Here is a 25863-nt window from a genome sequence, read left to right on the forward strand (position 1 = left end):
AGCTAACCTAACCTAACCTAACACCTAACCTAACCTAAACAACCCAACAAAGTACCCAACAAAAGCTAAAAGGACAACAACGCAATGTAAGAGTTTGAAGAGCCACTACTTAATAGACGACTGCCTACTATATATCAAGTGAGTTCAGAGCTTGAAGAATGCGACCGATTCCCGTTCGAACGATAATAATGTGAGCTTTGATTGAAACTTGATTAACAATATAAAACGACCACTTGCCAAAAGCGGGAAAGTCGCAGGATCTTATTTACTTACTTACACATTTAGATTTGTGGAGTATGCTAATCGCTTACTGGTCAAGGAAAGTATTTTTCAAAGTTTTTTAAAACTAGCCTGATATTTTAAGTAGTGATAATTTGCAGAAAATTTATTGACTCGTACTGGCTCGTAGACTACCGAATAATATGCCTCCAGATGTTGATCACTGAAATAATTTGGTTGAGCTCAGTAAGTTACCGTGCAAATTTCCATACGCATGTTTGGCAATAGAACAGTATATTTCAGTCGTCCCGAATATAAAACAGGTCTGATCGCTGCTGGCTGAATTTTATCAAAAACTCCTAAATGTGTAGATATCTAGTCTGCTTTTTTTTATTCAGGAGTAAATAAAATAAATATTATAGAAAGCAGACAATGTATTTTTCGATGCGTTCCCTGATTTGTGAGAGAATAAATTAATTGTATCTTGTAATTTGATAAATTTTGCGTAGTCAGAATTTCGATGGCAAGTAGAAATTATAAACTAAAGTTCATGCCGTTAGAGGCACCAGATCACAGATGAACTGGTCGAAAAGGCACTTCATGTAACATCAGAACCGGTGTTTATTATCATGAGCACTAAAAAATATGACGAAAGTTATAGTCGCTTGCATCTCTGTTTAGAAAAACACGATCTAAATCGCGTTTACCAATCACGGTCGCACTAATTTAATACGTTATAGTAAAAAGTATCTTAAGTTTGAATTCCTAAACGTATATATATACGTTAAGTGCTTTGTTGTAAAAAAAAAATGTGTGTAGAAAATTACGAAGCCAACTCGCTTTGACAGATAAAAGAAGAGCGTCTCGAAATTTCCTTGCGCCCGATAAATACAAACAATGAAAAGAACTCAACTGAATACAATACAAAAATCGAAGAGAGATAAAACAGTAGGCGTTTGTATGGTTCTAGCTCTCTTTCTGGTGCGCTTTATGTAATAAACACAAAGGCATTTTTACAACATCATTTTGTTTTATTATTTGTTTTTTTTTTCTTTTTTTTTTTTAATATTCTCTTCTTTCCTTCTCGCGGTCAATATCTGATCTAGTACGTTTATTTGATTCATCTTCTTGATAAGAAATCTATCCACTTTACTGCGCTGTACAGGCAACTATATCAGTTTAATTAAGCCAGCGTCCTTTGCCTCAATCGTCCATCTGTTTCGTTCCTCTCGCACTTTTGACATATGCTTAGTCGTTACCACCTAATTACATTACAAGCTCCTTTTGCTTCCATGCATCTCCACGTCAATTTTATTACCACCAATTTCGAATTGTCGTCCTTCAGTTTCGTTTTACCTAACCTTTTCCTACCCCACTACTCGTTGTTTGTCGTCCTATTTTAATCCAACTTATAGCCACATTCACTTTATCTACGATCGCATCTTATTTACCTTCCGGCATTTAAAATTTTTACCTATCGTACTATAACCCATTCTGCGATCTTTATGGGTCCCTATGCTCTTCTGTACCATTTCCCGCACTTAGAGGCGATCGTTAATAGCCTATGAAGTGCTAAATCAACATTTTTTCCGCGTATCGCGCAGCGTACCAGAGCATTGTCATCATGTTTATCGCAGCTGACGTCATCAATATATTCAGACTCAGAGCTAAATTTGAAAAATAGCGTAAGACACTTCGAGGAACAAAATCGGTGGTATTCCTTCGGCCTGAATGGTGGCTGCTTCTTTTGGGCAACTTATCGTTATGAAGTCTTGCTCGTTCGATACGGATTGTTTTTTTATTTGTCTATCTCGCAAATTTAGCCTGAATTAACTCATCCAATGACAACAATAATTATAGTTGTCGAGTGGCCTTTGATGGAAAAGTTATTTTGACTGATACCATGGCCTAAATGGCCGTACCGTACAGATTCCCATATTAGCTTGTGTTCCAACTGTCCTTATCAAGCATCCTTCTAGTTGGTCAAGCAACTTGTTGTTGTTGTTGTTGTTGTAGTTGTTGTTGTTGTTGTTGTTGTTGTTGTTGTTGTTGTTGTTGTTGTTGTCGTTGTTGTTGTTGTTGTTGTTGTTGTTGTTAATGGTTTTTTTGCCGTTGAAAAAGTCTGTTCACAGGCGAAATTGAGCGGGCGGTGATTTCTTTTCGCTGCTTGTTTCGTCGTCTTTCTTTTCGTTGACCGATTTAACGGGAAGCAAATCACGGGCCGCTTAATTTCAGGCACTGTTGTGGTCTCTTTATAAATATACGTATCCGCTGCATATCCAGTTGGCGGATTATTTATAAAGAGGGGAGGGGTGTTTGGTTTGGGGGTAGACGTTTCATCTTTCCTTAAAGCCACTATTCCTTCTCAGAATGAGTGTCGGTGAGATGAAACACCTGCCAACAATCATATATTATACATACATAGGTAGGATATCATAGTCACCACGCTAGATTAGGTCACATCTCATCGCGCATAGGCCGCTCCGTCTGTAATAAGTACACAGTCAGCAAGTTGCTTTTTATTTATCTCTACCTGCCTTAATGCCGCTTGTGACCGTGCGGAGAACTTTTATATAATGCTTGACTGGTTTGTATAATTATTGGAAGTTTTTCTCCATAACTTGTTTTGCCATTTCTGATTACAGTAATAATAGCTGTTTTTGTTGTTGTCGTCATAATGGAAGTAATGGCAAATCATGTTCTTTCTTTGTGCTGTGTACCGACAAATGATTGGGGTAACTCTCCGTCGACAATAGCGTGTATCACTTTTTGCTCGATATATCTATAATAATAAGCTTTTTAATTTTGTCTCGCATCAAGCTCGCCTTCTAAACAGTGTTCATCGATGAACCGAAGGGGACGCAGAAAGGATTCTCTTTGGAAACAAGGGTAAAATTCGTACACTATAAATACATTTGGAATAGAAGTACAGCTTCGCATCGCATCGCTCGTGCATGATATATTTATAACAGAAAAAGTTGTTTTTGTTTCTAGTCGTCGTTTGATTATCGGTTACGTTATAATTACTGTTATTATAATTATCGATAACAGTCCCTTCGACTGCAATCTCAAATTCGGAAGAGCGAATGTACGCAAATATGCGTATCTAAATATTGTTTATTGTTTTGGATAAGCTTAATTATCTCTATTCATTAAAATTCGGTATTCAACTCCCTAGCAACGATAGAAGCTGTAACGAAAACAAATCTAAAAAAAGAGATATAGTTCACAAAACGAAGCTCCACCGTAACCTCGATTATACACCGCCATAACTTTCTCAATTAAAACTATAATTAAAATAGAACCTAATAAAAGTAATTCACGTTAGCAGAACGATCTGTTCCTCTAAAATCGTGCTATTTGACTCATTATTGTTTTTACTTCCTCTTTCACATTTACATGCCATATCCACTGGCCTCGATCAGGCCTTTTGGTATGGCTTTATTATAATTAATATTAGGGTTGTCATTATTTCAAAATTTATCATCATAGTCATCACCATCATTATCATAATCATCGTGTCGTAAGAACTTCGTTTTTCTTTCTTTCTGTTTCTTTGGCGCGTGCCCAATTCGACCTCCTTACTCTCGCTCTAATTTACAGTTCGCCTAATGCGCGTATTTTTTTGTTGGTATCATCACTATTCTTCATATAATTAGCACTATTGATAGGGCTATTTTATTTGTCTTCTATATCATGATAAATTTGGCTTAGTCTTCACTTTCCCAGCTTGACCCGTGCGGCAGTCATTCTGTATTTATATTTAGATATATAATATTTATTTTTGTATATATCATCATCATCATCATCATCGTTCTGCTTTGCTGAGCACATCATACGACTTGGTCACTGACGCACCCAATAGATCATCAGTATTGGTTATCATTGCACTTCTACACTTCAGCCGAGTTGTCGGTGCGGATGTTGCCATTTGTTCTGACCTCGCGTTAATTCTGTCAGTGCTTTTTTCGTCATTGAATTGTATATAGTGACGTTTCAGTACTGATCAGCCACTTGTCCGCTTAAAGCAGCCACTGTTCGAATCAATCCCGCCACCAATATCTAGGAAGCGTGACGCGTCTGATATTAAAGGCGACTGCTTCGTTTGAAATATGGTCGACTTCAAGCATTAAATCGGTATCGATTAATGAATACACGAATCAATATTATGGCAGCGTGCTCCACATATGATTCGAAAATTGTTTCACCGTTAATACTTATATATGTATATATATATGTATATCCGTTGACCAGCTCTTATCTATCTGAACTATCTACATCAAGTAGCAGTGTTACTATTATTCTTAACATCGTTGACATTACCATTACTTTTTACTAAAAGCTGAACCCCTCACAACATCGAGAATTACTCGAGTCGTGTCTGCCTTATAAATTATTCTTTAAGGATCATCATCTGAATTTGTTTCGCAAGTAACTGTTTCCGTCCGACATCGAATGCCTCGGCACAAGCCTTTATCCGGAAGGGGATTACAAATGTTCGCCGCCACCGAACAGCGGCAGGAAGCTTGTGACGATAGGGGACGGTACGGGAGGAGCATCCGGCCCGTGATATTGACTCCGTCAGGGAATATTAAGGTATGATCATTAAGGTTGCCTTCCCTATCTTTCTTCCTTCCTTCCTTCCTTGCTGACGCCCAGGATGGGCAACAAACGGCCGACCGGGCCTTTTGTCTTCCGTAATTTTTCTGTCGGAGGTGACCGAAAGTAGTAGTAGTAACAATAACAGTAAAAATAGTAGGCAGTAAGCCAGATCCTTTATGGGTTGTACGTTGTTGACGGTTCGGCCACTAGCTGATAGCACAATTCACCAAAAAAGAAATATGGAAAATGCTTTGGCCGTTTCACATCTTGCTCAGTTTACTAGTCGTATAAGCAGACTTTTTAGCGTGCAGTAGAATAATATATACCGAAAGACGTGAGTACAAGCTCCGTCTCGCGTACCCGAGTAGATGCAGGTACACAGTGGTACAGGAATGCGAATAGTAAAGATAAAACTATTGGATTTCATTTTACTTTAATTAGGTAATTCTGGTAAAGGGATATAAGGAATCTGGATTCTATTTTTGTCTTTTTACATGTGGGTCGTCAGGCGACCACTCATCGCCACGGAACAACACCACTTCAGTTATTAAGCTCTGTACTCTGCCTTGTGCCCCTACTCCCTGGCCTGCCCCTATCAACTTTCCAAGGATACTACATGATCAGTTATTCATTCGTTCACCATGATTACATTCATTGATCGTTTCTCCTTCCGCAGTTCTCATTCATTCAATAGCTACCATCATCTGTAATATATACCGTTGTTATCATGAAGGATCATCATAGCTAGCTACATGATCAGTCCACTCAGCGCCTTACCTTTCCTTGACTTGTCCTCAGCCGCGCATGTCCTCCAGTCTCAGAAACTCAATTGTCAATATCAGCTAGCCATATAACTCCACTAATAATGAGCTTATTACTATTATTCACAAGGTTTTTTATCTACTTCACCAGTTTCTCATCATATTTTTCTCATTGTTTTCCGTTAACCTTGAAATCTTTCATTTCTCTGATTACTTACTTATTTACTATATATATATATAGTATATATAATGCTCCGCTTTCAGCCATGCCAAACACTTCTGCACTTCGGGAAGGTGTACCACAGACGCAGAACATATTGTACATAGAGACTGGGCATCTGGACAACGGATCATTACTAATTAATATATATATATATGAGATTGATCAGAGAAAGAGCGGGTTGTTTTTCGTCGTTAGTGTTTTACTTGACCTTGTCTTGTCTCAGCTGAGCTTTTTCGCTCTATCGCCGCCGTTGGTACAATCAGTCAATCAGTGTATGAATGTGTCGGCCTTCATTCTTCGTTAGCTCGCTTTGACGCTGACAAAAGCTGCTTTACAACAAACTCGATCGTTTCTCCGATTCTATACAAGTCACCTCCATGTTGTTTTGCATTGAGTTCGTTGTTTTTTTTCCTACTGCTGCTGTTAGTTCTGCGATACGTTCTGTCGTATCTCTGTTGCTGCCTCCTTCGCTGTTGCAAAAGTACGCTTTCACCGCTCAGAAGATGTCACCATCCGCGCCATCACGACGCAAAATGTCCATCACACATCGGGCGCCGCCCTGAACTGAGCACCGTGTCAGGCAGTAGGGGTAGATACATTTTGCCTTGTATCGACAGCTAATCGGCATCAACAACTGCAAGCGAATCCCGAGCGCATTTCATGACAAATAACGTATCAATTATCCATCGATTAGAATACGGAAACGTTAAGGGGCGCGTATGGCAAGATATAGCTGTTTATTAGGCTTAATGCCCTTTCCTGTGGTGAGAATTCGGTTCTTGAGAACGTATTTCAAAAGCAAAGGCTCAATATTTGGGGGGTAATGTGCTAACTACTATGGCACGACAATGCTAAGCAACGATGTTAGGCAAACATGCAGATGCTCTGTTTGTAGTTGAAACAACGATAAGTTGAAAGAATGGCTCATGTGTACATGAGGAAAGATGGCGCCATATGAACAATCTAACTACAGCCTAACTTACCGTCCCAGCTCTGTGCAGCGTGCAAACAGAGATGAGTAGAAAGATGAATGAATAACGGATGTTAATTATCGTACACTTATTTTTGCGATGCTCAAATTATTTACTATAGGCATATATTTTGCAAAGCAATTAGCGATCGTGACGTCTCACCATTTACTAGTAATCTAATAGGAGGTGAGTTACATACATCGTGTCCCAGTGTTTTTAGCGGATTAGTCTCCGCCCAGAGAGCAAGCCGCCATTTTGCGCCCTATTGAACGTTAAAATACTGCCGCTTATACTATCCATAATAACAGTCACAGAACGAACGGAATAGGAACTGATCACGCGTTAACGCATTACAGAAACCTCGTACAACGTTTGTGCTGAGGAATGTGCTCTTTATTATATCGCTTTGAGGCCGACTATACGATTATGCTAGCAAATCAATTCCGTGGCAGGCCACGCAAGTAGGAGCGCCTCGAATTGAGGTAAATATCAAAGGTCTTTCTTTGAGAAAGCAAAATTTCCAAGCTGGCTAGTTCAATTGGGCATTGTGGTCAAAATCCTCGCTTCGCAGATTAAATATGTGATGTTGATTGCATCTAAATCTTCGTTGTCGTCCGTACGGGTAATAATTAATTTTAACTGGTTACAATCATGTCCACACAACAACTCGATTTGCCGAATGGCTGATCTCTAAAAACGGAGGTCCTTCCCGTCCCTCCGTTCCTGTAATGCAACACTCTTAATTATTTAATTTGGAATTGTACGAAGGGGAAATTTTGCGCCAGTAAAATGAAACTCAACACGGTCTGTTCAATCCATTGAAGACATTAGGACACTCTGTGGTCACTATAAAACGACAGTCTTCATCGGGCAATCCAAGCTTAGAAGAAGATATTAGGTCTGTCATTTTTGTAAACGATGGTCAGGTGATACCGACAAAGGGAGTTGTGAGCTAACTGTGAATTGCGGTGGCATCAGCGGCAAGAGATTTGTGATGTATGTAGACGCCTCGTAAAATGAAATAACGCCACATAGAGTGGATTCATTATACAAGTCTTTGCTGTTTGACACTCACGATATTGTCCGCGTCCTGGGCGAAAGACGTCTCGTACTGGGCATCGATGGGAAGTGCCTCAAGGTTGTGATTGTCCCTATTAGAAGACAGCGAACACCGCGACTGCATTGCGTCACGCCACACACGTCGTGTACGCCACCACGAAATGAGGCAGAGAATTGGAATGAGCACTACGCCCACCGAAAGGGGTAAAAGAATCACCTTCAAGTCCACTATTATCGACAGCCGTCCAGAAAGACAGAAGCAACGAACAAAGAGGATACGAGAATCACGAAATAGGTTAGGAATGATCGAATGAAAACATGAACGGCCAGAAGCACACCCGTATGTTGTACCTTTTTAGGCCAGTACTCGTATTTTCCATGATGAGTCTTGTGAATGAATTGGGTTCATACTATTGATGTTAATGATCTACATTAGTCTCAGCGAAAAGCTTACTTCCTTCGTCGCGGTGCAATACGGGCTGATCGAATAGATACGAAGCAAGGTACTGGCAACGATTTCCCGTGTAGTTAGCCTGACATAAACACTGCGGGCCGACTCCAATGACCAGTGGCGCGTCGTTCGGGGGCAGTTCGCATGAGCCCCCGTTCAGACAGAACCCCTGACATGAGATCACCGGATCAAAGACGCTCATCCGTTCACGGCTGCCACCATCGAGCGCCGCACTGTTGTTGTAACCCTGTAGAATGCTCTTATCGTAAAGCTGTAGGTGCGACACATTGGGGCCCAGATAGCGACTCCAGGTCGAAGGTGCTGGCCTCCTGCCCCGCTGAAGAAACATCAGTGCTCCTCCAGAGTACGTGCTGTCTATCCAAAACACCACCGAGTGATAAACAGCTACTGCCACAGGCGAGAGATGCCAGTTGCCCGACCTTTGCACGACGATGGCACGATGTCGACCCTCGAGATCCGAGCGTCCAATCATGCCGGTCCCGCTATCACACCAATACACATGGTCGCCGTCGACCGTAATGCCATTTAGTCGGATAAGATCGTCGTTGACTATGGTGCGCCGACTATTCCGCGGGTCCTTCAGATTGATGCGTTCGATCTTGGGCGAATATCCTCCCGACTCGCTCCAGAAGAGCAATTTTTTAACCGGGTGCACCGCTAGCCCCATAATGCGGTAGGTACCATTTATTACCACCTGGAGGTCAGTACCATCTAAACGTGTCGAATATACAGCGCAACAGGTGGCGAAGTACAATCGACCCGAGAGCAGGTCCGAGGCGATTGCGCTCACTTTCCCGACTACAGGAGGTTGCATTCGTAGAAGCTGCTTCAGGCCAAGCCCATCTAAACGTGATTCATGAAGATCGGGCCCTATCGTCACGTACACACGTCCATTGTTTGCAACATGAAGGGCATCTGAAACGATGTTATGAGAAAAGATTACGTTTTTACTCACGTTCTTAATAAATACCGACACTCTAAAACAGCTAGAAATAGCACTGAATAATTAGCTAAATTAAACGAGGTAGTGTGTAAGCTTTTCGAGGACACTTCCGGCGAGAACTCCGACAGAACCACTACTCACCAATATTGCGATCTCCGAGCTCGGAATGGATGACCATGGGGGCGAGTGAGAGGTTCTGCGTCAGTGGAAAGGCGGCTACCTTGTGCGACTGAAGAAAGTAGAGTAGGGTATCCGAACCTCCCGACGGGACGCAGCGGCCTCCCAGACACACGCCATGGGGACATCCGCAATCTTCAAAACGACCTCCTCGGTAAGAACCATGACTTTCCTTAGAAAAGTAGTCCATCGCCACAACTTGATCGGTAACGTTTCGTGGTTCCGTCTCCCCAGCGAGGTAGATTAAAAATTTCTTCGCGTAAGAAAGTGATTTCCGGTCATTTGTTACAGCAATCTCCACACTTTCACGGTCATCACCCAGGGTGGTACGTTGGCTGAGATGGAAACTGCTGTTGGCCACATATAGAACATTCTGTTTAACGCAGAATATGGTAGAGTTGGCTACCTCAGTAAAGCACACCTGATCTTCCATTATTTTCAGCCCTGAAGTCGGTGCAAAAATGAACAAGTTCGAAGATACCGTTAGTATGTATAATTTTTCCGCTTATTCTCATTGTTGAATGTCCCGGCAGCAAATGCAAGCTTTCACCAGACCAAAGTTTTAGGCAAAATATGTTTTGTATAAGTGAAAAAAACTAAATAGGAAGCGTCACCAATATCATGTCGACGATTACTTACTCTTTGGCTGATGGTTCCTGTCAATGTACATAGTATGCAATAGCATTTCATTCGAGCCATTGATTAGCGATTGCTTAACAGAGATACGATCAGATTCGTACGCGTAGCGGTCTCGCTCAAGCCAAAATAACTTGTCGCGGTCCACAGCTAATGATACAACCTGGCCACCGCGGTCGCCAGCGACATTCGCGCAGTTCTTCGTGAGCATGTTGCAGGCTACCACCTCGTGGCGTGGAATGCCGTTCACAGGTACGGTGAAGCCGACGAAGATCGTATGACGTTCAATGGCTAGCGCCTTTATGCGGTATCGCGCGCCAAAATTGAGAAAACGTTCCGTCGACTCGTTTTTGTAGTAGTGCACCATTACGACGCTGTTTTCGAACCAGTACAGCCTGTCATGGCTAGCGTCGAATGCGACTTGAGTGTTAGACATGTTCAGACGAAGCGGGGGAAACACAAATTTGTGCAGTTTTGTATCGGATAGATAGACGCGCAATCCCGGTTGTTTCGTGTCCGTCGCATAGAGGAAGGTGTCCTTGTGTGGCACGCACGACCTTGCGTTCGACGGGTCGTGGATCGTGCCGTACGGACAGAGGCACGAAGTCGAACAAAGGTGACTGCAGTCGCCATTGTTCTTGCGGCATGGACCTTTTACCACATCTGCGATGGTCGTTAATGACAATCACCGATAAAAAACAACAACGTATTCATTAAGGTTTTGCGTAGCTGATACATGGAAAAAGGCTATAGAATACAATTCGTGACGTTTCTTAGGTAACGATACTCTGATAGACCAATAGGACTTGATCAATCTCGCTAGTCTGTCAGGGTGTCAGAAAGAACCAATTCAAAGTTCCAGTCAGCGATGTGGCTAGGGGCAGATCGTTTTGCGAAGCCATCGGCCGAAACTTGTCTAATTAGCCTGACCAAAAGAATGATTGCATATGGCGTGCCATTTCGATGCTCATTTTATTGGGAAATTACTTCGTCCCGATGCTTCGCTAAAAGATAATTTCTTGTACTGTGATCAAGGTCTCTTACCGGATTTCGCTCGCGAGTTTATTCTAAGCGATAATAGTCCCTACCCTACATTCGTTCGCAGCGACGTATATTCATATGAGATTTGTGTACAATGACCCACGATTATTCGGGTCTTTTTACATGCAACACTTAATCTCCCAAATTTCTCCGGAACTAGAGCGATATCCGCCGTGTAGTCATTTGTCATACTAGGGCAACATTGAACTAATAAATTATATATTGGTTATTATATATACATAGATTAGAGTTAATTCTATTCTAGTTAAAATCATACCAACCGTTAGGCTTCTTGCTACGATGGACGACCGTAGCATGAAATATACGATCCGTTCGTGATGAGAAGATTTCTTTTGAGCCTCGAAACGCTTTGTACGTGCTGAAATCCGTCCAAATTATAACCTGCTCGTCCGTAGGTCTATGCAGGATATCAATTGAAAATGGGCGTACAGCGAGAGCTTCGATCGATAAAACCATGTTGTGCTCTGTTCCCTCGTAGGTCGTCGAATGAATCTACAAAAATAGAAAAGTATGAAAAAACGTATATATTTGTATAAAGTGTATGTATTGTTATAACAATGGGACTCACAGTACGACCACGACCGTAACTGTACATATCATCAAAATTACAACAATTCAACTTATCTGCCTTATCGCTTTTTTTAAGCTTACCGCTTTCGAGAGCGCGTCGATCCAGAATACGCGCTTAGTGGCGAGATCTAATGTAAGACCATTGGGGAGCCCGCCTTTGTAGTCTGTGACGTTGACAATTACGCGTCGCTTTTTGCCGGCGAGCGAGTTGCGTTCAATGCACGGTTGTCTGTCATTCCAATCTGACCAGAACAGTACGTCTGAACGCGGGTCAAGAGCTAGTCCACGAGGCTTACCAAGGGGTCCAAGCAGCGAAGCTCGCATCGAGCCATCTAGTCGGGCCACTTCAATGTGGCGCTTTTTCGATTCAACCCAATAGAGATTGTCATTGATCCAGTCGATCCGCAACCCCTCAACTGATTCGAGGTAACTATTTACAAGCACTTGCGCATCGGTGATGACCGGTTGGTTAGCATGCATACCCAACCGGCCCTTCTGTATGCTACGCAGCGTACTCCAGTACACCCAGAGGCCATCGTCTTTGTAGACCGTATCGACAGTAATTACCGAGCCCGATGTCGAATTAAAGATCTTCGCGACCTCTGGATCACCAAGTTTCCCTCCGCCGCCAATCGGATATCGTACGGTCTCGCCATCAGTCGACAAACGAATCAGACCCGATGAAACGCCCGCGATTAGAAATGCTGAAAGATTGCAAGACAGCAGAATCCCGGGGGAAAATAGAAGGTGAAAGTCAAGAACGATAAAGTTGTTTAACGCCTGCCTTCCATTTTCGCTGATACAAAATATCATTGATTACAGGCTAAGCAGTTATGGGCATATATTCATATATATAGATTTTATTGAGGCTGAGCTGTGCTGCGGATTATTATTAAGCTTTTCATTTGCTTTGAACTCAGATTTATAACGCAGGATTTCAACAATGAAAGTATACCCAATCTGATTCGACAGTCGTGTAGGCAATATAATGCCGCTTGTCTCACAAGAAAGGAACGACACGCTATGACCAACAAGTTTACATTAATCAGCATATTAATCGATCTAATTATCTATAGTTTTTATAACTCTTCTCCAACAACATCTATATATATAGCAGTGAAAGTTCGTGTTGGTCAACTGGTCCTTTGTGCGATCGTCATCGCGTCTTTAGTGACGTCGTAACGGGTATCCCTCATACCGTTAATACAGCTTCCCTGCAGTCTCTATTACGTTTAGGGACGTTACTGTTGTTGACACTTTTTCCATTCGAGCGTAGTCTCTCGTTGAACCTGCTCCGGATTCGCAACCCCAGCCAAAAACGTCAGCGAAGAATACAAGCCGGCACCCTTTCCTCGTTGTTTCCTCTATTGTATCCTAGCTAAAATCCTAAATAACGACGACCCATTTGCCGGCTCCGCGCAAAAACATCAAACTATCAGTTGACGGTCGGCTTTTTGACATTTGTCGAGCGTTAAACCGACGCATTTGCCCTTTCCTACCCATCTACACTTAGCTGTTAAAAGGTTCACATGAGTCTATCTAAGGGAATCACGTCGCGTTGTTAACTCGCACGCCGCACGGGCCGCCGATAGCCCATCTTGAAAATGTCCACAAGAGTTTTACCGTGCCTCTATCGCAGTCTTTACACTCCACCATCTGGCATGGCTAACCAATGTGCGGTCACGACCACTAACAGCGCCAAACAGGTTGGTCACGTAGGCACTTCGCGACCTGGCACAGGTCCGCGAACTAGGCGAATACAGGGCGCATTTAGCAAAATGATTGCATACTTATAATAGTATGGCAGCTAAAGAGAACTGAAGGAAAATACAAACAAAGAAATGACTGATATCTCTGGACATATTCTCCCCCCACTCAATGACTCCGTTGCCCTTTCATAGCGTTTTCGCATATAGGCACCATCATCATCCATCAGTCATAGACTGTATTATCACAATGTAGATAATGGCTGACGGTCGTCATGGTAAAGTAGTCTTCTTAATTTCCTTCAATACAGGAGACTGCGGATCCGTCTTATATATTGTACTACAACATTACCGAATGACAGAGAGCCATTGCTCACGTCAACCAATATGTCAACCAAGCTGTCGCGGCAACAGTTGTAAAACTTTAACCAAAGCTAAAAAGGTGCATGAGGCTGCCGCCGTTCCAATAGATGATGCATATGCTGGCCTAGGTTATAAGAGAGGTCTTAGAATAGTTGGAAAAAGCTTATGGCCTTATTATAAAAGTGAATTATGTTTTCAGTATCGTTTCTTAGCAGCAGCAGCAACACACAGTAATAATGCTCTTACAGACTCAGGCTTGATTGATAGTTATAACAGCGGCAATAGAAGAAATGCGTAAAAATATCATAACCATAGCTTCCTCGCTTACCAATTTCGACCTTGAGCAAGCAAAACTGAACAGTATGGTCAAAGCGGAGCTTCTGTACCATTAACAATAAACTTTTCCAAAATAAAAGTGCCCCACATAACAATGTAAAAACCTAACTCCGAGAAAGTACTTAGTGCGGCGCGTACTTGTAAGCTTGCGAAGCTTACGTTTGAAATAGATGTGCGTGACACTGACACGAAAGATTTGCTCATGAACGTCGTTGCTTTTTAAACTGGTCAGGTGAATTTGGCATACGGCTGTAGCAATTAAAACAGGCCATGTCTCACTCATCGCTTTAGTTTCCCGGGCTTTTTCTTCGATAGCATTGGGCGAGCCACGTAACGTTAGAATTTAGTCAATTCGTTAGCCCTCTTACGATTTGTTTTCGTAAATCGATCAACCGATCGATTGGTTGATCTAAAAGTTCAAAATTTTTTGACACGGTGTAACCGGAAGCCACTGTAAGTAGCACAGAAATTTAACTCAGCTGTCGGCCTTTTCCTGTCAGTAGCTCAGGCCACGAAGAGAGTTTCAACGATCACGGTGGCTTTCTCCCTTTATGCGCGACGGTTTTCCTAGTTCCTCATTCCCTGGCCCCGCCATCTCTAGCGTGGCTCGATTGCTACTGCTCCTTGTCGATCAGACTTTTCACTTTTTACATCAACACCCATAGTCTCCGGACCCTTCTGCAGTGGCGGCTGCAACGACGGTTGCCCTTAGTTGTTTTCCTTTTCTCTACATCTCACCCCAACCATTGACTTGCACTCCCTGTCTAACCAAGGGCACAGCCCTACGCGCTCAAGCGCCTCCCTGTCCGCCTCCACAAGTTTTGCACTCGCACCAATACCCGAGCACACAGCAATGTCAGTCTAAGCCAGTCGGAGACGAAAATGGCTTACCCCCGCTCCCCCCAACGTGGGGTGAGTGCATCTAATTCGGCTGACCCCATGAAGTAATCACAATCGGGAGCGCACTCTCAGCAGCTTCTATTACCAGCAGCGGGGTAATAGTCTGACACTGCAGCATGCTCCGTCGCTTGCTGCTGGCTTTGCCATTTATCCCATCTAGCCTTGTTATCCGCCAACCATCTGTTCGCCCGCCCGTCCAGTGGCTATGACCAATTCCTTTCCTAGAACGTTCCGATCTGATCCCTGAAAACGGGCGCGCCTAGCCTGCTCTTTTTTCCTTGGCATCTTCACAAACAAAAAATAAAAAGAAAAAAAAAAGAGACCACTTCTTATACCGGCTACTTCTACACATTGCGCGTAGATCTATGGTGTGTGTGTATTTGTGAAGATGCGCCTATTTATAGGAAGACTTTCTGCAACCCTCTTCTTAGACGGATCACATCCACTACTCCATATAAACCTAATGCCTTTAGACGACAATATACAGAATTGACGGCGTCAGTGTTCGTTCAAAATACTGGTAGACGGTATTGGGCCATTGAAAACCATGGATCAGTTTACAAACTCGCTGCCAGCACATACGCCCGCTTGCTTTTTAAAAAAAACAGCTATAAGGATAGCTATGCGCACCGAGACCCTGCGGGAATGTTACAGGAATAGAGAAGGAAGTTTAGGAGGAAGACAGTTTCAAACTTTAGATTGGTCCCGCTCACTATTATTGTCATGGTGACATCGTCTCATACAACATATGGGAAAACAAGCATACACAGGCAGACGATTATTTCTCGAGATGGACGTGCGAAGGCGGACCGGGGTTTCCCCGAACCAAATATGAATGCCGTGTTGCCCGATAGACAAAAACATGAGAAGAAGTTCCGCACACACAAGCAGAAAGATTCCTAACGTCTTGTACGATTCTGACTGCTTGCAGGCCTGGATCACTAGCCTGTTGGCCGTTCTCTGATCTAGGACCAAGTTTTAACGAGACGTACGAAAGACAGCTCAGCCTCTTCGGCTGGTTGGGATTTCGGCAGAACCTAGCGGTTAAGACCTCTCGGGTAAAATGAGATAGAAAGAAAGAGAGACCACACACAGCCCAGTTCCTGCTCCAGACAACCGAAGAAACCGCGTCCACATGTCGTGCTGCTTGTAAGGCTACCTTTAACGGAATATTACCCTGTCGTCCTCCATGTACGTCATTATAAGCAAGGAAATTATATATCAGGAAGCCCGCAGATAGATCATTATATATTCTACGTCAATTAATACATGTGCGCACGGAGCAGACGGTGAGACCGTTCTATCTTTTTAGCGCGGCGCCAGCTTAGCAGTGCTCATGGCCGGTTAAGAGCTTAGATAGCCTTTTTGCATCGCAAATGGCCATCATATGTCTGATATTTCGCTTCAGATACGTGCCAAAAACAAGACGATGGTGCATAGACGGAATATTCTAGATTAGATACTCCGAAACCTCAAATTTGCTACAAAAGAGATCGAGTGAAAAACACTGAAAACGTTTTCCCACCAGATTTACCTGGTAACTTACGTTAGGTTTAGGCTAAGTTTTCGATTGTTACTAAATTATACACACACATTGCACATTGTACTCGAATAAACTTGTTCGCTCCGGCGTATCTTGCACGTGGGTGAGGTAATGTTGGCTGTCATAGTTATAAAAGCATACACTTGTTAGGGTATGTCTTTTTTGTCGTTATTTAGTATTATATAACCAGGGAGAGAAGAGAGACCGCTGGCGACATTGATTCTTGAATAAGTCGAAAGCTTTACCATGGACGAACTTGTCTTTCTATCTCACTGATCAGCTTTATTACGCTCGTGCAACTCATTTATGGAGTAACACGGCATGTCTTGCTCTATACAGGAAGAAAACTCTTACAGCGTAAAGCTTCTTGTTAACCTATATATCGCTCCGAGTTTTACGCCAGTTTGAATGCTGCTCAATTGTTGACTGTCGGGATTGCCCTAGAAGGCAACATGCTCGGTATGATCTGCTTATATATATAAAAATTTACCGTAGGTAAGGCGTTTGAACCCGGAAGTTTCGCCTATCCGAGTGTAAGGCGTGTCATCTTCTCGTCGTTTGCATGATTCATTCGAGTAACAACGAAACATCCGCAACGATGTTTAATCGACATTTCAACCTGGTGCATGGAACAGGAAAATAATGCAACGTTCAAATCGTGTTTTTAGGATAACTACGTTTTTGACGCCGCCAAGGCTCACCTTATTTTTTTTCGCTTGTTGAAGTTAGTCGGGGTGAATGCATTACGTTCTCGCGATAGCTTAAGCACGCTGTGGTTCAGGTTCGAATCCGGGCATGCACGCACGGTTCGTTTCGTGCTGGGAACCAACCTTCTAATAGAATGCCTAACGTTGATACCGGACTTGAAACGCAGAGGATCGGATGCACCGTGATACCGTATCATCGTCGTGTTCTTGCTGTATCGGAGTAGCCATTCTTTATATTAGAGTGCTTCCATACTTTCGTTCAGCTACATTACAGTTTAGATTTTGCAGCCATTGACGTTGTGGAATAAATGCACCACGCCACTTTCAGCCATTAGGTACGTGCACGACGGAGCTAATGAATTTTCCATTTCTCGCCACTTTTATTGTATTTCTATTGCAACGGCGCACCGTCAATTCATCTTGAGCGTTACGACGGACTTGTCTAACGTCAAGGTACCATTCATATGTTATTAATTGTGACCGCTGTCCAAAATACGTTCGAAGTAGTTAATCGTCCGAAGCTGTGAAGTATTAGTTAAATGACACTTGGGTATTTTTCGATATCTATAACAGCAAAATACTAACGTTAGATAGCAAGTGGCGACAAATTACGCAGCCTTATAATACTGTTTTTCGAGTAAACGCACCACACACGTTTCGATCGCCTGTAGAAGTTCGGTAGAGCTACCTGTTTATCGGCTCGGTGTGTGCAGAGATACCATACACTCTCATCTATGATTGGTTTAAGGAGAACAGGATGTGGAACACATTCTCCATAGAATTTTACTGTAATTTTACTGAATGAAGCACTTTTTAGCGATCGTCATAACGATCATGGAAGCACATGTTGCAGCTTCCTTAGTTTTGTATCCATTGTTCTGACGAGTATTGAACCCCCAAATTATACGATTGTACATATATAGAGCTCCGTCGTTATTGTTGATAAATGAAGTATTGAATGTAATATTGTGAATATTAATATATATATAAATATTGTGAACAAGCACACGGTCCCGCCCTAGATGCTCTTATAGAATTTAGAAACAATACTCAAAAATCCTTATCGGATAACGTTATGTCCTAGAGAAGCGTATCTAAGGCCCCATACAACCCATACAATGCGATTCGCATCAAACAGTTGTAAGATGCTCGTGTAAGTACCCAGCAAAGGGTTTGCCATTTCCGTGCAAGCATAGCCCAAAATTACTAGTACTGCACAATCTCCAAGTTCTGCTCCGCGCAGGCCCACATTTCCGCCCGATGATGAGTCGACTACGCGTGCGGCAATAGCAAAACATGTATTCTCACAACTGCCCTCTCTGTGACTATAAACTTTTGTTTCTGGAATAGCAGCAATCCTATTTATACCATGTGGGCCCTGCTATTTCTCACCAACATGTCTAACAACAACATTAGGGAAGTGGCATTAGAGCTTGCCCCCCTGCCTGCGCCTTTTAAGAGCTCACAGCCTCGTCCTCTCCCGGTACTGCGTGATGCGAGCTAAGACCACAGCTGCTGTTTCTGCCACCGCATTGGTGTAATTGACGGGCTTCCCTCAGTGTGCGTGCACTAATCACAGGAACGGGTTGGTCAGACACCCGAGAACCCTACTCTTTTTAGTCAGCGTGAATGTTCTCTCAAAACTGCCAATTCCTTATCCATTGCAGGACAGCCAACGTTCACCAACAACTCCTGTAAGTCTCACTGTCCATCCACATAAATGTACATCCAAGTAACGCCTTCTTTGTTTCAGGTCTAAAGCAGGCTCCACTAGCGCGGCCTATAAACACCGTCCGCCGTACCACTACGGCCATGGAAACTGCTGGCTTGCCTCCGTCAATAGAAATGCGCACGAGTTGGGTGCTATAGACGCGGCTTGGTGATTCTACCGACAAAGCGTCACCGAAGGAACTAGCCGAGAAGAAGGAGACGGGACCAGGAGAGCTTAGGAGTTTGGTCCAACTCGGCTTGATGACGATGCCCTGGCGCCACACAGTGCATAATGACGGCGGTGGCAATGAAACCAAACTGGCTTTTTTGAAGGAGTACCGCATCGTCGTTGTCATTAGTATCATCATTAGCGGTATCATAATCAACATCGACTGCTCAAAAAGGAAGCTGACACTAACTGGAGCAGACCAGAGCTATTTTCTTGAATTTGCTCTTATGTTGCCGTAAGAGCCTCCTGGTTACAGCCACACTCGCTTCCTGCTAACTTACCGACACAGTCAGCTATCCTCACGTGCCATAAGCGTATTTCCACCGCCACGAGCGGCAGCTGCGTCACTGTAGCCCCTCTTTCTTTCTGCTTGCGTCGCGGGATAACCACGCCGCCGCTGTACCGGCCTAAAATATGACAGAAGAGATGCAGGAGTAGGAAGAAGACTACGAACAGGGGAGCGGGAAGGAGACTACCCTGCAGCCCCTGCCTTTTCCTTTGTCACCAAAAGCACAGCATGTGCAGCTTCGCTTTGTTGTTCTATATGTGTTTTTTGCAGGAAGCCGGTTGCAATAGAAGCAACTGGTTGTTGAACGAGCGAGTAAGTGAGCCAGCATCAAAGCCGTTTGTTACAAACTATGTTTGATTGGAAAGCTTGTCATATTCATCACATTGGGAGGGACTGGGGGATCTAGGGGTATATGTCTGTACTTATGAACGAGCGGGCGCAGTCATTCATATACTGAGCTACAGTCACATCATTACCCTAGAAAATATAGGCAGACGGCCATATAATATCCCATTCGGCTGCAGGAGGCAGCTAAGCTGGATACTCGTTCGTGGTGATTATTAAAACGCAGGGCCGATGCTGAGAGATGCTGGGAATAAATCCATATACTATAGCCGAGCTGGCACGTACGGCCATTGTACAGGATCTTTTATATGGTGAGGCCAGCTACCTTGATTCTACCCAAATAACTCTTGCACGTATAACAGTGTCCATCGCTTACATACGAAAGAAGGAAATTGTCAACTATTACGATCCGCAATTTACGGCTCAATGTACCATGCATTGAACCACATACCACCGACTCGACTCAGCAAGCGTCGAATGATCATGCAGGGCTAATTTCCAGACTGAATGATTCCTATTGCATTTTCTAACACTCGATTTGCACGGCAGGACAAATGCGTTCTTAAAGCTTCCTTCCAGGCTAACGTATGTTCCCGGCAATACTCAAAAGTTACATAGTTAGATGGATCGTTACCCCAAATTGGACTAACGAAAGATGTGGTATAAGGCAGAGTGCTGAATGGGCTTCTGGTAATTGCAGACAGCCTGACTTGCAGTAGCAACAGCAGCGGTAGAAAGAGAAGTAAACAGTCTGCTATCCATACGCTGCGTTGAATACGAAACGGACTTTATGGGTACGTAGAAGCATAGAAGGAAATTATCTGAAACGGAAGAGATACCATAATAGACGAAAGAAAAACGTAGCACCATCCTTTCTTGTTGTGCCATACAAATCAAAAGCACAGATATCAAGTGCGCATCCATCCCGTCTCACAGAGGCTGTTCAGATACGTACCAGCTTAGATACATCAAAGTCATCGAAGGCTTCGACAGCGGCGGGACGCGAGCCGTTAGAAGTGCCCACCAATTTCAGGCGTGCGTCGAAAAAGGGGCAAGATGAACGTCGAAGGATCATTGAGTCTGTAGCCATTTCGTGGCAAAAAGAGACAGAGCGAGTCATAACACAAAGTAGGCAAGTATATCACGATTAAAGATCATCATACAGGTTCTTTAAATTATTATTATTTTTTTTTAATTAAACAACAATTCTTCTGATTATTGCACTCAGCGCCGCTGGTACTATTGCCGCCGCAGCAAGCCCTGCTGATGCTCAATTTCACTGTCGGTAGCTTTTGGAAGAGCCTTTTAATAAAGTGTCAGTCTTAGACGCCTCGGTCCCTAGACAAAAGAACATTCCATGACGGGGCATTACATGGCAATTGCCAATAGAAGTATGGCTGTGCTGGGTCCATAAAGCTAATCGGGTGTCGAACGATGGGCATATCACGAGTGTTCTCAAGGGCCACTGTGACGTGAACCAGACAAAGGAGAGATATATGGCAAGAGTAGCTAACAGCGATTAAGGAATCATTAGACTTCAACCTGCGTGACCATGGGTAAATTATTAACTTATAGAGGCACGTGCACTCGTTAGTATGTATAACCCTAGAATCTCTCTATCGTCAAAATAGTACACGACAAAATGCAAATTAAATTGCATGCTTGGCACGGGTAGAAATATGAAATCTAGAAAGAACAAATCATTCTCTTCGTCATTCTTTTATACTAAGTAAATTATGCAAAAATATGCTTTTAGTCATTTTCCCAACGATAATAAGGATATTTATTTAAATAAAAATTAATTACTCCTTTGGGAATAGTTATGTAGGAGTGCAAACGAAGAATTCTTTTAACTTAACGTTGACACGTAACAAGAACTTCCGAGCGAGTTCCAGGAAAGCAACGGAAGTATATTTAAGGAAACGGGAAAAGCTAATATATAAAATATCACCAGATATATTTTTCATTCGGCTTGTGACTATAAAGCTGAACTAGTCACAGCAAAAAAAGAAGGCCGAAAACGCATAACACCTCATAACTAGACATGGAACAAACGAGTCTTGTGCCGACTTGGCAGACAGCATCTTTGGACGCTGGCCAGAAAGCTTTATTCATAGTTCATTAAAAGTATCACATAAAAATGTAGCCCGAGAACTAGAAACTGGGTACCCGTTCGGGGGTCGCACCAAGTGTTCACTCGCAGTTACTATGCGTGTTCAACACAGTGTTTAATGCGCCAAAGTAGAAAATCAAACGTGAAGTTCGCTGTACGTCCGAATGTAAGACAAAAAGGTACTTGTGACAATGACTTATGCGAGTTGTTCCATGAATCTAAATAGAAGAAAGCTGGATCAAAAGTCTCGGTTGTGTTTATTACTCTCAGGCTACAAATGCTGAACAAAGGAAACTGGCCCTGTCGTAGTGATTAGAAACGAAATACAAACGAGGAAAGGCCAGCTTTCCGTAATACGGAAACACTTTATAGTGATCCAAGCGCCGTACAATCATAACTCGAATAGGCCAGTCCCTTTTTTAAATTCGGATATAAACATCGCTCACAATTGCCTCGTGTTAAGCTAAGTTTTATAAACAAGCTAGAACTAGATTCAGCCCCACACATATTAGGAAAATCCCTGTGTGGATCTCTTTCTATTCTCCTGTAATGTAACATATGGAAGCACTCGAGTAAATCAGTACAGGCCATTGAAGTCGGTGCTCGCATTGCCCGGTTACATCAAGGGCACAGGGAACAAATATCAGACGTCTGCTCAGAGTCCACCAGCTTTAGCCTTGTGGGCTCGAGCGTTCACGCCTAATACGGGACAAACGACAGATATACCTAGAAGACGGAGGCCTGACTGACAACTTAGTAATACGAGTTAACGAGCAACCCTCAAAGGCTGGCCGCTTTGGTATAAAAATCTTTCAAGGAGTCATAATAACAACTAGCCATACCAAATTATAGATTATATCATACATTTTTTTTTAACGAAGAACCACACACTCTATATGCTGTTACTCTTGAAGTTTAAAAATCCCTTGAAGTTAAAAAAAAAAGCCCAAAAAGTGTTTAGGTCAAGTGAGCAGACGACAGTTTAATAAGAGGAGCAAATCTATGTAATCAGAGCTTTTGTTTTGTGTTGATTAATGGTAGTGAACTTTCTGAAACGTTGTATGATCAAGTCCCAGATCAGCGACGCCTGTACCCGATTATTTGAACGAATCGTATCTTGCATCCACATATGGAAACTTTCTTCAGTCCCTCGATCTTCGTAAAAATCTTTGTGTATTTAGACAAACAGCAAAAGTGCGGGTCAATGGCATTTTACCTAAAGGAATCAGCGTTTTCACATCTAATTATTTACTCTGTATAAACGGTCAACAATACAAAAAGCTCACGCCAGCCATGCACATTAGTGTATATCTGCGTCTTAGTAACATCACTGTTCTCCTGTAGCTGATAAGGACGTACCAAGGTCATTTCGATTCGTCCATCTACTGTATTAGACGCGTCAAAATATCGCTGGCCATTAAAGAATACGGCCGGTTAAACACAAGTCAAACATATTTCTTTAATCAGAGAAATACCTCGACGTACACGTACGCGTATTCAGATCAGGTTTGTTCCTGCGCATGCTTGAGCTGTCATGTAAATAACATGTGCTTTTCGCTAACGCGCCTTTGCTTTTTGCCTGATTATAGGAGGCGTGATCGAATTCGCAGGACTGGCAAATGCCAGGATCGGCACGGTGGCAAAATATATTTCTATAGAAATCGAAAAACTTGCACCTCTATTATCCATCATGTTGTACTCCCTCTCAAACTATTTAATCAACGAATTACTTTCATAATCGTTGTATATTATTTCGTTGATCACACATAATGCCATCGTGCGTAAACAATGAAAAATATGAATATCAACTTAACAAAGCCCGCCGCCAATTCAAATATAGCCAATGTTTAGTGTTTGGACAGTAGAAAATGACGGTGGGAAACAAATCATGCTGAAGATCAACGCAGCAAAGATAGATTGCGTGTGCAAATGTTACGAGAGCGCCCGCAGGGGCCCCCATCAATAAGAAATTAGTTTAAGTGAGGAACCATTACCCAATGATACTTCCGTGTCCAGTGTTCTTTTTGGCCCAACACGGATAGTCTTGTTATATAGTTTATTTCCCATTGAATATACGACAGTAAAAGTAGTCTCTTGACTCCTCGACGGCGTGTTCCATCTCATTACTCAAAACGATTCGAAAATGGTGACCAAACAGGCTAACTAGCGCATATAATTTGTCAAGCTTTTGCCATGTCAAACCACGGATCATGTTCCCCATCTTGTTAACAGAAGCAGAAGCACCTTGAGTGAAGCTCGTTTATTTCACGGCCCAGTAGAAATTGCGGCGGCCGCCGTATTGGTAGCGCCAGCCGTGGCAACATCCATGGCACTGGCCCATCGTCGCCGAAAAGAAAGTCTTCCACGAAGTCATTTAGATTTATAAATTCGAATTTCGTCTCATGCGTGCCGCACCCGCGTAAATTCGCTTTCTTCGGGGACCACTTGGTCCGGTTTTCGGCATAGTTCTTACTGCATCCGCGCCGTTCCCTTGCGGCGGTACTACCCTGATTGCAACTGCTACTGCTAAGTAAATGCCTCGTTTTAACCTTCTAAAAGGAGCCCTATCCGATCTTTAGCGCGCCATTAAACCAACGAACCCACCCCCGCGATCCCGAAGTCGAAATTACCTTAAGTTTTTCTCCAAACCCCTGATATGAGGCCTGTGTGGAACAGCTCAGCGGAGCCAAAAGGTAGAAGCCACACCCAGCGGTTGCTGTGTCCCAATTATCCTTTTTGCCGCAAGAGCAATCGACTCTTCAAATACTGCTTTGGGCATCCCCGCCTATCAGCAGCTCTCGGTCGTCCCTGATCTTTTCCTAAGCTTAAGCGAGAGACGCAACGACCAATTTCTCTGCTCACACGCATCAGAATGTACACCTTTCCTGTGTGTCACCATTCCGCACACGTTTCAAAGAAGGAGCGCGCCTCGGACGCTGAACAATTGTTAGCCGTTTGGCAATATTGCTATTTGTTGTCAATGAAAAGTAAAAGAAACGTCATACAGATATTTAAAGGCAATAAGGAAACGAGGAAAAAGCTAAGGTGAAGCAATACACTTTGCTTTAAAAAAACAAAGCGATAAAACGTGCATTCCGCCCTTGCTTTACGATTTCATTGTATTGATAATGTCAATATACGGCCATGTAGGTACGCGTACAATATGAAAATATGATCGCGATGCACGAGTATTCTATAAATGATGCACGTAGTCCGGAATAATTGAAACGTGCCCTATTTTTGTAGCAGAAAAACCAAGAAAAAGGGAGCACAACACCCGTACAGATATAGCAGTCATTCATAATATCACTATAGGTAACAGGATCTTACTTGGTGGTCAAGTAACAAAGAAGCAATTTAGGGGTGCCGACAAAACAAAGCTTGCGAAATGTGAAATACTTATCTAATAAAAAATTACACACCTCCACGTTATTGCCGATCATGAGAAATTCAAGATCATACGATAGACAGCGGCTATCAGATGATGATTTACATTTTATTCTAGCACATTGTTCAAAGGAAACCGGTGAAACACCAAAAATGTAAACAAAGAATCAACAGTAACATACTTATGCTCGTGTCTATACTATACAGAAACAAAATGTGTTCTATAACTTAGCAGCATTTTGTATAACACAAAAAAGTATAACAAAAAAAAATCACTAAGAATTATTTAAGTTGTTATTAGTTACGTTGTTCGATACATCAATTCCCGTGGCTCTAGCAAAGAGAAGCTCAATTGCCGTTCATAATTTGATAAAAACATTGGCTAAAACTGCTCGTAATTTATTTACTTTAATGGTTCCAAGGATATTTCCAATTCCTCGAAAATCGAACACTGTCACATAAGGATGCCGAGCTTTGCATAGAACGACACTGAGCGGCCAATACCTACCTACAATTATAGTTCAGCTACATTCCGCTGTA

The 25863-nt window shown here is 42.9% G+C and overlaps 1 protein-coding gene across 7 annotated transcripts in view; it reads right to left on the minus strand.

Moving 5' to 3' along the window:
• Positions 1-1229: 1229 nt before the first annotated feature.
• LOC111252004 (low-density lipoprotein receptor-related protein-like) overlaps positions 1230-25863 on the minus strand; it is a 48832-nt gene continuing 24198 nt past the window's right edge. For 6 of the 7 annotated variants that reach the window (XM_022809263.2, XM_086989699.1, XM_022809261.2 and 3 more), the window contains 7 exons: positions 11777-12399; positions 11386-11617; positions 10067-10726; positions 9392-9871; positions 8290-9222; positions 7852-8063; positions 1230-6439 (listed from right to left, as the gene is read on the minus strand). In XM_022809263.2, coding sequence (XP_022664998.1) covers positions 6302-6439; positions 7852-8063; positions 8290-9222; positions 9392-9871; positions 10067-10726; positions 11386-11617; positions 11777-12399 — 3278 coding nt within the window. In that variant the 3' untranslated portion in view covers positions 1230-6301. The remainder of the gene's footprint in view (positions 6440-7851; positions 8064-8289; positions 9223-9391; positions 9872-10066; positions 10727-11385; positions 11618-11776; positions 12400-25863) is intronic. The other variant, XM_086989700.1, reaches the window with a different exon arrangement.

This window comes from Varroa destructor, unplaced genomic scaffold, assembly GCF_002443255.2.
Source record: "Varroa destructor unplaced genomic scaffold, Vdes_3.0 BEIS01000005.1, whole genome shotgun sequence".
NCBI lineage: Eukaryota > Metazoa > Arthropoda > Arachnida > Mesostigmata > Varroidae > Varroa > Varroa destructor.